General features: G+C 41.1%; 1 protein-coding gene across 1 annotated transcript; it reads left to right on the plus strand.

The window, feature by feature from the left end:
- The first annotated feature begins 927 nt into the window (after positions 1-927).
- C20H17orf75 (chromosome 20 C17orf75 homolog) lies at positions 928-11,989 on the plus strand. Its single transcript, XM_008147760.3, has 10 exons — positions 928-1,144; positions 1,812-1,892; positions 3,585-3,710; positions 4,622-4,765; positions 5,008-5,065; positions 6,218-6,337; positions 6,941-7,005; positions 7,346-7,482; positions 8,985-9,088; positions 9,635-11,989. Exons 1-10 carry the CDS (start codon positions 1,005-1,007, stop codon positions 9,848-9,850), a joined length of 1,191 nt encoding a protein of 396 aa, XP_008145982.2. The 5' UTR covers positions 928-1,004; the 3' UTR covers positions 9,851-11,989.
- Positions 11,990-13,286: the final 1,297 nt, after the last annotated feature.

The raw sequence follows: 13,286 nt of genomic DNA on the forward strand, positions 1-13,286 counted from the left end.
TGAACCAAATTGTCAATAATTGCCAGGAAGCAGAATCTCAACATATTGAGATACTGCTCTAGAGAATGATGAGTTTTTCACCTAGTTTTATAAATTAAAGGAGGAGACTTAAGTGGATTACAGAAATCCATTGGTTATAGATTAAGGAGGTGGGGGAAAGCCAAGTGGTGGTGGGTACTGGATAGCTAACAGTCAACAATTGAAAGGATAACAATCACACAATAACAATGACGCATTGGTTGTGCCCTGAGGGATCTGGAAAAAGGGAAGTTATAAGTTACCCTGACATTCTGAAGGTATATTATCATGGATGCTAAAAGACAATAGGCTCAGTTAATATCAAAGTTGGTCTCTGTCAGGGAAGATACTGGCCTAGGAATGACTATCTACTATAAATTGCTTTTTAATTTAAAAAGTTTTAATTTCAGACCATCCTTTGTGGTTATTTTAGGTCTCTGAGTTTAGTTTGCAAGGCAGCCAGGCAGTCCTTCCCTGAGTTAGTCAGGTTAGCATGTGGCCCCTTTTGCCCACAGTTTAGAAAGGCCTTCTTCAAGCATTTTAAAAATTCTCCCATATTTTCACCTTTTATTTTTTAAAGGGAGGAGCGTCATTTTAAATTTTGAAATCTTTGATCAAACCGATGTGTGTGTGTTAGCGTGCCTGAAAGGAGATAGGAGGGCAGCTTTATCTTTTTCCATGTGTCCTGCTAGTTGAACCATCTTTATCACGTGGGAAGTCTCCTAGACGTCTTTAAACGGCACACAGAGGTGAAAAAGGAGTTAAAATGGAAGTGATGAACTGCTTTCCCTATAGGTAATTTAGGGCGCCCCCTAGTCCCTGCGGGGAGAAAGCCTTCCAGGCCAGCTTCCTCACCTGAGAACCCAGCGGAACCAGCGGAACTCAGGTGCGCGAGGGCCGGGAGCCGGACGAGCCCGGCCGCCGAGGACTGTACGGCAGCGGGGGAGCGGTTTGGCGGGGACACAGGGCCGCTCGGAGCCGCCGCGATGCTCCCCTCCTTGCAGGAGTCGCTGGATGGGGATGAAAAGGAGCTGGAGAGCAGCGAGGAGGGAGGCTCCGCGGAGGAGCGGAGACTCGAGCCGCCGCCCAGCAGCCACTACTGTCTCTACAGCTACCGCGGAAGCAGGTGCAGCGCCCGGCCTCCCTGTGGCCCCGCCCCGGCACCGCCTCGCACCCGGGCCCGGCGGCCTGGCTGCTCGCAAACGCCATCTTCTCTCCGGGCTGAGGGTTTCGGTCCGAAGGGCCCCCCTCGCCCCACGCCGTCCTTCCGGGCCCCCATCCGGGACTTGAGTGCCTGCTGCTGTGACGCCTGCGCTCCCACCGGCCCTGTCATTTCCTCAGTCCCTTCTCGTCGCCCGCGTCCTTTGTTTAGCGCCGTGCCCCCGCATGCATGTTCCATAATGTCAACTTCCACCCCCCGTCCTTCCTGTCATTATCGCCCCACTTTCTTCCATTTCCCCCTCACTTCCTCCTCTCCCTCCCCCCACCCCGCCTGGTTATCCGCTGCCCTTGCTGCCTCCTTCCCCTTCGCCCGGCCGACTTTCCTGGGGCTCTCGTGGCCCTTTAACGTCTGATTTTTAGAGAAGTTTCCCTGGCCCTTCTGGACATTGCATTTCCTTCCCCTTCTGTGGCCTGGAGAGAAGGGGCCATCCGCACTGTTTTGTGGAGTTGCCTCGGCACGAGGATAGGCCCTTCTCCCTTGCAGCATGTAGTTGATTGTCCGCCCCTCCCCTGTGTGCTGTTTTGAGTTGGGGCCCATCACTGATAAGCTGTGTTGCTTTTGCGGCGTGTAGATCGGCGCCGCCGAGAGGGGACAGTGATGATGGAAGCCCAAGTGGCACAAATGCAGAAACTCCCTCTGGTGATGACTTCAGGTAAAAACAGCTTGACCGTAACTCGTGCCTGTCTGTGCTTGACTCTTCGTGCCTCGTTGGCCTGGAGGTGTCAGTAGGGACCCAGTTTCCACTCAGCTGTCCCTGAGTCAAACCATCAAGCCCCCCTGTGTCCTAGGAACCTCATCTTGATTTCCTCATTGGCTCATTCATTCAAGGCGGGGACAGAGCCAAATACTGATAGTGCCCAAGGTGGTTGGCCAGAGACAAGTATTCTGAGTTTCTTGAAAGGAACGCCAGTAAATAGTCAATATCGAATGGGTACTAAAACATTTAAAATCCTCCTTTGTTTACTGGTGCCCTTAGAATACCCCCTTTCATAGCGCCTCTGCTGCACACTAAATATAAACCCCAGGACAGTAGGGATTGCTCTCTTTTGTTCATGTAATACATATTTATTAAGTGAATGAATGAATGAACCTTAACACTTGATGCAAAGTAGAGATACCCTAGTGATAAATTTATGATTGAAATGATATGATGCCAGAGACCTTGCTTCAAAATAAATCTGGAAGGTGGAAGGGTACAGACAAGCATGGGGGTACAGATGAAACAAAATTGTCCATGCCTGGCTGGTGCGGTTCAGTGGTTGAGCGTTGACCTATGAACCAAGAGGTCCCCAGTTTGATTCCGGGTCAGAGCACATGCCTGGATTGCAGGTTCGATCCCTGGTAGGGGGCATGCAGGAGGCAGCCAATGGATGTGTCTCTCTCATCAATGTTTTTATCTTTCTATCCCTTTGCCTCTCTCTCTAAAAATCAATGAAAATCAATTTAAAAAATTGGCCATAAGCTGGTAAATGTTAAAACTGGGTGGCGGGTATATGTGAGTTCATTATACTATTCTCCCTACTTTGTATATGTATTTTCCATAATATAAAACCAAAGAACCTAGAGAAGTATTGAGAAGTACTGGGTTCATATTATCTGTTGGGAAGTTTGGTGACAGAAGACCTTTTCTGCCTGCATATTCAAATTATAGACTTTATATTCTAACCTGAACCAAACTAAAATTTTTATTTTTAGCTCATGAGTGATTGCTAAGCTAGGGTGTTTATTCACGGGTAAGAGGTAGATGGAGGATTGAGGAAAAAAGAGGAGGCGTGAAATAGTGACCTAGGAGAGTAGAAAAATGAATGAGCGAGCCAGGAAATGTAGTTAGAGCTGGGCCCACTTGAGGCTAGTGATCATTAATTTAGTTTTGTCCAACTAGACTTGACTGCATAGCTGCATGTGCAGAGTAAGTAGAAAGCTGGACTAATCAGGGCTGAAGTTTTGCTAAGCAAGTACAGTGAGATGAAAATAACAAAGGGTTGGATGAGACTTGTGTGCAGGGGTCTGATTATAATGACTGGCCATGGACTATACGCTGGGTAAGAAGCAGGGAAGTGAGAGAAGAAACTTGAGGGACTATGGAATAAAGGTAAGGCCAGTGGATTGGGGGTCCCAGTGGAGTCATCACACCAGGCAGAATGAGGTGAAAAGAGTATAATTTTAAACTCTTTGATGAGGTAGCTCATACTTGGTGACATGCACTCCTGCCAGCCGCACCAGTAGTCAGAAAGTTTTTTCAAGTCCTTAAAGGGACTCTGGCTTTTAGTAATAATCTGACTGACTTGTGAGGTGTGAATGCAGTAGGCCACTGATAAGCACTGTGTGTCTTTCATTTGTCAAGCCTCTCCCTGGCGGACACTAATCTGCCATCTGAAGTGGAGCCAGAGCTACGCAGTTTCATTGCTAAGCGTCTTTCTAAGGGAGCCGTCTTTGAAGGGCTGGGTAATGTTGCATCTGTGGAGCTGAGGTAAGTGTAAAATGTGCTGTGTCCCGAGTTTTTATTTCTGAGCTAAATATGAGAAGTGATGAGAAACTCCAAAAGATCAACTCCCACTCGACCTGCAAAATCCATCCTTGTTCTCTGCCTGCCTGAGCACCGGGCCTTACACATAAACATTTGTGGAATGGAATTAATTGAACAGCAGAGACTTTCCCGCCAAAGTGTACTGACTTAGTCTTGGACTTGGAAGAAAAGGGTTAATCACCAAAACCAAAATTGCACACTACAGTTTGTGAAGTGCTTTCACAAAGTATGATGCCCTTCTCTCTACAAAGGGGCAATAGAGCAGATATGCTTACTTACATTTTCAGATGAGGAAATAAATTCAGAGATGTTCATGTCACAAGGCTGGTCACATTCATGGAGTTCAGGCTTAAATATAGGTGTCCTCAGTTGAATTCCAGCCGTCTTTCTATTACACACCTTGATTGTAGTTCACTTCAGACCATGATGTTGGCATCAAGTCCCCTCAGGAATGTGAGGCCACAGGTCAAATATAAGGCCACAGGGTAAACATGTCATATCTGCCTGGAGCTCCAATGATTCGTGAACATTTGGGGGAGGGAGAGAATATGCTTATATTTATGTAGACATGTACTATGAACGAGAGTGAAACTTGCACGCATTTTTCCCATAAAACAGGTGAATTCAAAGAAATTCCATGTTTGTTAGGTGCTGCTTTAGCTGAAGCCCATCATGATATACATTCATTTCCCTCTGCTGTTATGAGTAAACCAAGGAGAAGTCTGGGAAGTTCTCACCTAGTTAGCAATATAACAGTATTGCCAGATCAAGATGACCAGGGTTCAGAACAGCCCATAAAATTAGATGCATGACTTATCAGAATAATACATAGAGCTTTTTTCTTTCTTTTCTAGAATTCCAGGTTACCGGGTCGGTTGTTACTACTGCCTTTTCCAACAAGAAAAACTGCTTCCTGAAACAGCAGCAATGGACTCTGAACATACCCCTTCAGAGTACGTGGTCTGTTTTTTAGGAGGGTCTGAGAAAGGACTTGAGCTATATCCTTTCTTTGGCCTTTGAGGACATCAGGAAGGAAATCATGGGGAGGCAAGAGAAGGGGTATTACTACTCTAAAAGCTTTCCTTCCCCTATATATTTACTTGGATTTCATACCTTTATATGACCAGTTTGTCTTGGCTTGTTTTAATGTGCATTTTGTGTTATTTGCAAGACTTTATATTTCCTATTGAGAGATAAAACACTTCTTGATTCATCCATTGTTACTTCCTTAAGAACATACTTTCAGGCCTGAATTGGACAAGTACATTCAAGGGCTGAAAAATAACATGAGCTGTGAGGTAAGATGATTGAGTCAATGGTTTTTTGAGACTGAGGTGATTAACATACTATAACTTCTATACTTGTCAAATTATACAGGTAGACACAATGACATCTAGATTCTAAAAATGCGCTGCTTGGAGGGCTAGTTGAAAGGTATTTGTTAAGGGAAGCAGGGAACATAAGTTTCACAAGTCTGCTTCTGATGTTTTGTATCCATGAAAAATTCAGTCCATTAAATTCAATGGTATGGTAACGTGCCAAGTGAGGAAGAGGGTGCTCTTCTCCTGATTTCTGGGCGCATAAGATTTATATTATGGTCAGAAGTAATGGTCCATGAAGCCTCTGGCACCAGAGATGTGCTTTGCAATGGCAGGACTGTCCTTGAACTCAACATCAAAGATTTTTAGAAATGTTCTATTTTTCATTCATTGATTTTTTATGAATTATATATATCCACATCTATTAATTTATTTATACCTTTTAAAAAACTATCCATTCAGCTTGTAGCAGTTTTTAAAGTCATAACTCTTACAAATTTACTACCCATTACATAAGGTAATATCTCCTTTTACTTATCATGCACTTAAAAGACACTGCAGGAAAGGGTAGCATAGGAGTGAGCAGGGATTTGAGTCTGGGGGAGCTGCTCTCCGACTGGAGCGATTCCGCTAGTCCCCAGAGAGCAGCTCAGCCCAGGAAGCTAGATGTGCTCTTGGCAGCACGTCTGACAAGTGGAGTGGGCTTGAGTGTTTTGACAAGGTAACTTGTATTCTTCCCTCTTCACAGTGTGAATGAACTGCCTACATTCCTTCAGGCATTCAATTGGCTCTTTATAAGCTAATACGTACATGTGTCAGACACTGTACCAGGAGCTGGGGAGACAGGATTATGTAGAGCGTATCTCCAATGAGTATACTGTGGGGAGATGGACATGTAATGCACAACTCCTCCCAGTGAAGAGATAGCATAGAACCCTATCCAGTCTTTCATTTTGTATAATGCATTTCTCAGTGTGTTTTATATCATAATTCCTTTTTTTGAGTTGGTGTTAGCTTAAAAACAAGAGGTTTGTCTGCAGTTCTTTCACTGTCAAGAATATCGTGAAGAAAATGTTAAGTCCACTAAGGTGAAGGTTTATATTAAAGCAATGACATTCTCTCTTGATCTAGGAAAGGGGCCTGGAGAACCACGTCAAGTCCTACCTGAGTAGCTGGTTTGAGGATGTCGTATGCCCGATCCAGAGGGTGGTTCTTCTCTTTCAGGAGAAGCTTACCTTTTTGCTACATGCTGTAAGTGTGGCTCAAACGAAAGCATTTCCTCAACTGAGAATCAGTGGAGCAGAGTTTGGATTATTTAAAGACTTATTCATTTTCTTTAACATTATTCCTCCTCCCCCGCCTCCGAATATTAATGCTTGCGCTCTGTTTACTCTGATCTAGAAAGGTACTTTACTAAGGTGGAATTGCAAATAGTGGGCCTTCCTAATAGGATAAAACAATTTAAAATAATTACTTTTTCAAGTGATCTGGGAGAGGTGTAATTTCCAAATAATTCGAGAAGGAAAACAGAAATCCAAAGTGTTTTAACTATATGAAAATATCCAGGAAAAAATGAAAATTCACTAAAATAGCCAAACACTGGGGGAGGCTTGAGTAAATGGCCAGTTTTTTCATTTAAATTTGTGGTGGTAGATGCAACTGAGACTGGATGGTGCCATGCAACCAGGTGGGAAAGCCAGTTTCAGACTGTTAGCGAGCAGCAGCTTCACGAGGCTCAGGAGAGTTCCTGGGCAATGCCCATCAAGCAGGTGGTCGTTTGGGGGAAGGTGACACTTACAAGAAGCTGCTCAATAAGAGGACATGCATCAATTAGGCTTTATTTTTCTCTTGTAGGCTCTGAGCTATACTCCTGTTGAGGTTAAAGAATCAGATGAAAAAACAAAGAGAGACATTAACAGGTAAAGAATAGTTTTGCAAAGAGAGAACCTTTTACACAGCAAGCCTGATATTTATGTTTTTATATTTTTATTTTTTAGATTTTTAAAGGACATTAAACATTTTTTTGATTGATGTTAGAGAGAAACAGCGATTTGTTGTTCCACTTATTTATGCATTCATTGGTTGCTTCTTGTACATGCCCTGACTGGGGATCGAACCTGCAACCTTGGGATGACGCTCCAACTGAGCTACCTGGCCAGGGCCTGATATGTTTTTAAATCTCCCATAGTGCACAATGAATTTGCTTTCTCCCTCCCATCCTGCAATATTATTTGTGGTAAAGGACTGTGTGTGTGGCAGGTTTCTGAGTGTGGCCAGTCTTCAAGGCCTTATTCACGAAGGCACCATGACATCTTTGTGCATGGCCATGACGGAGGAGCAGCATAAGTCTGTGGTCATTGACTGCAGTGCTTCCCAGCCTCAGTTCTACAACGCAGGTGAGTCACGACCTCTGAAGCAGCCATCCTGTGGCTCTTGTGAGTTGGGCTCTGTTTTTGTACTCTGAACAATTAGTACAGACTTATCCTTCCTGCCCTGTGCAGCTTTACAAGTTTATCCCTGACCACTGCAAACAATAGCAATTCTAAAAACATGGAAAAATCACGTCATGCCTAGCAGTTCCACTCCTAAGTATATAGAAAAACTCTTGTGTGTATATATATTAATATAGTTTTATTGATTTCAGAGAGGATGGGAGAGGGATAGAGAGACAGAAATATCAATGATGAGAGAATCATTGATTAGTTGCCTCCTGCACGGCCTCCACCAGACATGTGCCCTGACTGGGAATTGAACATGACCTCTAGGTTCATAGGTCGACACTCAACCACTGAGCCATGTCAGGTGGGCAAAAACTCTTGTATATTTATACAAGGAGACAAATACAAAAATGTTCATAAAGGCATTGTTTGAAATAGCAAAGAATTGGAGGCAACTTAAATGCTTCCATCGACAGGAAAATTACCTGGTAAACTGCTATATTCATGCAATGGAATATACCAGTGAAAATGTATGAACTAGAGCTACATGTCTCCATATAGCTCACAAACATACTAGTGAAACAGCCATTAAATAAAAATACATAGTAAATTTAAAGGGTGTATTAAAATTATCATTTATCATAATGTGAATCTTAAATCTTAATTAAACTATTTTCCTTTCAATATGAAAAGAAAAAGAAAAATACATAAACTGGGTGGAGGGGGGCCATTGGGGGATTAGGGAACATCTGTAATATTGTTCACAATAAAAAAATTAAAGAAAAATACATAAAAGTTTTGACATATACAAAATAATACTTTATAGAATTTATAGATACAAAAGTATGTGACAAGAGTTTAAAGGAATAATGGGAATAATATCCTTTCTAATGGACAAGAAGGGGGAATGCAGTTGAGAAGTAGCACATGGGGGCTTCAGCTGTTTTGGTGTTTTTAGCTAGGTAGTGAGTACAGTTTTCTTAGACCATTATAGAAGTCTTATATAATTCATTATAAGTGTTTAATAAAGAATATCACAATGTGTACAAATACCAAATCATTATGTTGTACACTTGAAACTAATGTAATGTTATATGCCAAGTATACCTCAATGTAAAGTAAATAAATAGAGCCTGGTCAGTGTTGTTCAATGGCTGAGTGTCGACCTATGAACCAGGAGGTCCTGGTTTGATTCCAGTCAGGGCATGTGCCTGGGTTGCATGGCTTGATCCCCAGTATGAGGCATGCAGAAAGCAGTCAATGGATGATGCTTTCTCATCATTGAGGTTTCTATCTCCCTCACCATCTCCCTTCCTCTCTCTGAAATCAATAAACCCCCCCAAATTAAAAAAAATACAATAAAAAAATTAAAAACCCATATTTTAAAGTAAACAAAGAAAAAAGATGTTTGCACTTTGTAGAATTTCATTTTTATTTAATTTTTCTAAAATATCTTATAGGAAGCAACCGATTTTGTGAGGATTGGATGCAGGCTTTTTTGAATGGTGCTGAAGGAGGTAACCCTTTTCTTTTTCGACAAGTACTGGAGAACTTTAAACTAAAGGTAATTAATTGTGTGCCAAGTGCCACATATAACTTTTGTCTGAATTTTAATTAGGTCCAGTGACAGAGGAGCAAATCTGCTTTCTAGCTGTGATGTCTATTAAATAGGACCTTCTCAAAACTAGAATCTTCAGAAGGCATTTATTTATGTTTTCAGTGGCTTCTGCATACATATCATTGCATTTCCAGTTAATTGGATTGAATGCTTGCTTATATCTCAGGTATATCAACCTTATAATTTGTGACATGTCTTAGTTGGAAAGCACAAAAAAAGTAGCTTAGTGCCTAAGGGTTCAAAATTCTGGTTGGGAGGAGCGTTGTCACCTTTTAAAAGTATGTTTAGGATTGAAAAACTATTTTTACTTTATATAAGGGATTTTGTTGTACCAAGGGTAGAGCATATTAGTGATAACAATGATAGAAATATTTAAAATAAAAAGTAAACATCTCTGCAACATACGAAATGTTTCCAGCTGGATATGAAGTGTTTTTAGGCATCATTTTTATCTCATGAAACACATATTTAACTGGGTAATCTTTTTTCTAGGCCATCCAAGACACAAATAATTTGAAGAGATTTATCCGACAGGCAGAAATGAATCATTATGCTTTGTTTAAATGTTACATGTTCCTAAAGAACTGTGGTAGTGGAGATATCCTTTTGAAGATCGTTAAAGTGGAACATGAAGAAATGCCCGAAGCCAAAAATGTGGTAGCTGTTCTCGAAGAATTTATGAAAGAAGCTCCTGCCCAAAGTTTTTGATCGCATTTTGAGATAACTGGATTGTGAAGCTGTATATTCCAGCGTTGGTGTTTGAAATTACAGTTGTTATAAATTGTCATAGGATTGCTATTTAAGATGATTTGAAATGCATTCTATGTTTTTTTCATTTTGTATTTTTAAAATTTAACATAATTCGACATGAAAATCTGAGGAATGTCTTCATTGAATCTTAGATAGATGTGTGTTAAGAGTTGTGAACTTTTAGTTCATTGCTGGTCCCATAAATTCTAGACTTCAGGGAGTTGTTGCTTAAAAAACATCAGAGATGATTTTGTGCTTCTCTCAGGAGTGTGCTGCAGTATTTAGCAACCTTTGCTCTCAGAAAAATCATAATATTTCTTTCTCAAAATGTACTCCTTTTCTTAGGACAGATTAGCACCATGACACCGTTTCAAAGAGATCTGTGCATCCTGTGGGTGCTTGATAGTTTTTTGTCTGATTGATAATGGCATGGACGATGAAGCCAGCTTTTAAGTCGATATGCAAATAAATCATAAGTGTGTAAAAAATTAAATGAGCTTTAAGAACAGATGCACTAGCTTCAAGATCAAACATTATCTCTGATGGAAAGCTACTGGAGAGGTGGCCCCATCACTTTCCTTCATTTGTTCACAGGTATTAGCCAAGAGCCTGTATTTTCTTTTATATGAAAATGCTGAAGTTTTTAAAGAGTGTTAACAAAGAAACAAAGTACATACATTTTACAAACAAACTATAACAAAGAACACAGATTCTTCATATCAGAGTTCCCCACTGATTTTAGCTTTTTGTAGTTTGTTTTCAAGCTTCATTGTTTTACTCTGAATCAGTTAAAAATGCCCTCAGCTAGAATCATTTATAATTCCCATGGAAGCCAATTGTAGCTACACACACGATTGCCCTTTGTTCTGCATAGCTCTTTAATAAATCCATTTGATAATGATTTTTGTTTAGATGATCGGAAGTCTTGTGTTCTCACTGCCCTCAGGATGCTTGGAGGGACACAAGTTCGTAAAAATCGTCTCCTAAACTCATATAAATTCACATTAAGTGCTGAGTGTTAACTTTCAGAATGACTGACATTGGCCTGCTTTGTCTTCTACAGAAGTCGAGGGACATGACTCACCCAGCCATTTCTTTTCCTTTAATGAGAAATACAATTCAGGACCTTCATAAAGGCTTTCATATGGTTTTAAACTTTAATAACTTGGATTGTAGGCAGTGCAGAAAAAAAAATCCAAGTAGCATTTTTATAGCATTAAATTCAGAATGACTATGGGAAGTAAGCAATTTTATGGCACTTCCCTGGAACCCAACTTTTTCTAAGGTACTTGGTTGTCCACTTGGAAATTATCAACATTTTGAGTCCGGAAAACATTTTTCATTTTCAAATTCACATGTCACTTAAGAATTCATGCTGTAAATGGCATTTAAAAGCAAATGTATTGTCTGCTTCAAGTTACTTAAGAATAGTTAAGGTATAAGTATATATTCTTTATATTACTTTGTTGTTGTTAATCCTCACCTGCGGTTATTTTTTCCATTGATTTCTACAGACAGTGGAAGGAAGGAAAGGAGGGAGGGGGAGAGGGAAAGAGAGAGAGACATGGATGTGAGAGAGACACATTAAGATGATTTGTGTTTCCCGCACATGCCCAGAGCTGGGGATTGAACCTGCAACCCAGGGACTGCCTTTGACCAGGAATCAAATCTGCGAACCTTTATTTGGGGGGGGGGGGGGCTCTAACAACTGAGCGCACCGGCCCAGGGCTATATGTACTTTTATATATAATTTGTGATGTAGGCTCATTATATTACAGTTGTATACAACAGTCTTATTTTAAACATCTGTGACAAACTTTATCACTACTGTAGACAAGGAAAATGGTGACATTGAATTGAATGTCTTGTTGGCCATGAGAAGAAACTCAAAGAACTCATGACCAGGAACCTGTACTGTATTCAAATCTTAATAAGCTAATGTATTAATTTTTAAAGTTTTAAAAAGGATTTGTTCAGTATGGAATAGTTATGTATTATTTGTGTGCCATAGAGACACAGAGGAAATAGATGTCATGTATCAAAAATGGTTTCAGTTTACCTGTAATTATTTTTTTCTTTCTTTTTCTGTTGTAATTATATTTGTAATAATAATAATAATAAGAATAAAACAACTTAGCTTCTCACCAACATAGTCATTTTTATTTAATGAGCTCGATTCTCAGGCCTGACATTTTTATTAACTCACAAAAAGTTTATGGGGAAATTGTAATTGTTACGCTAAGGAATCTGTTGAAGAAAATTGAATCACCTGTTGGAACACACCTTTCTGCATCTTGCAAGAGGCATCAGGCAGGGTGTAAGAAATTTCCACGCAATATTTTACTCACCGTCCAGTAGCGTCACCTGTAGAACTCCATCACCCAGGCCACTTCCCTTTCCTCTCATTCATTATTAACCCTGACAGGTGCCTGTCCTTCACCAGAGGATCCCTTAGACCAGATGCCAGAAAAGCCTGCAGGCATCTGGAAAATAAGATTCAGTTACTACGACTACGCTTTCCTAACCACGTCTTCTCAGTAACAAAAGTCCTGCTGGCTTCCTCAAAGTCTTGGGGGTCTAGGAAGTCAGTTCCAGTCCTATAACGGCTAAACTTCCTAAATGGGGCTCTCAGACTTTAAATCTTTGAGTTGGCGTAATGCTCGATTCTGGAAATTGGTGAAGTGGGGGGAGGGGGGCGTGATAGGGAGCAGTCATGAATTATTAGCTGTGGATTTTCTTATAAATTACTTGTAAGAGGGAGATTCTGTTAGAACACAGAGTATATGTTCCAAGGTTCACTGCTGGGCCTGGATGGCCCTAATACAGTGAGACAATCTTGACACAAACACCCTGACTCTTCTACACGTTTAGTATAGAAGTCCTATATGAGCACCGGAGGGCTGAGAGCATGAATTCTGCAACCAGGCAGTTCTGGGTAGGAATGCAGCCAGGCCATATGCTTCAGGAAGTTACTAAATTTCCCTATCTTTCCCTCATGTGTAACTATGGGGACATTTATATCCACATCATACCAAGTAGCTGTGCAATGAAAGAGAATGATATATTGAAAATGTTTCACCCAGTGCCTAGCACCTAGTACCGTACTCAGGAAATTGTGTTCATATTAGCAGCAAACATTAAGTTATTGGAAGAAGGAGAATTTGGTAGAAGGAGGAACGAGGGAAGTGAGAGGAGGCAAGAGGCAAAGCTAACCAGACAGCTTTTGTCTGTCCAGGGAGCTTGCTTTTAAATGCCTCAGGTGTGGGAGCCCAGAACTGACCCAGGGGAACACTGGTGCTTATACAGGGTCCCAACTTCCCTTACAAAGAAGTCAGTTCATACTCCAGAGGTGGGTTCTTAAACCTTAGGCCTGAACTGTGTTCTACAGTTTGTT

The sequence above is a fragment of the Eptesicus fuscus genome, chromosome 20 (assembly GCF_027574615.1).
Source record: "Eptesicus fuscus isolate TK198812 chromosome 20, DD_ASM_mEF_20220401, whole genome shotgun sequence".
NCBI classification, from domain to species: Eukaryota; Metazoa; Chordata; class Mammalia; order Chiroptera; family Vespertilionidae; genus Eptesicus; species Eptesicus fuscus.

Bases quoted from the DNA above. Each gene is read 5' to 3' on its own strand.
- C20H17orf75 (XM_008147760.3), top strand. From the start codon at position 1,005: ATGCTCCCCTCCTTGCAGGAGTCGCTGGATGGGGATGAAAAGGAGCTG. The intron at 1,145-1,811 runs GTGCAGCGCCCG...TGCGGCGTGTAG, and splicing joins TACAGCTACCGCGGAAGCAG to ATCGGCGCCGCCGAGAGGGG. The intron at 3,711-4,621 runs GTAAGTGTAAAA...TTTCTTTTCTAG, and splicing joins GTTGCATCTGTGGAGCTGAG to AATTCCAGGTTACCGGGTCG.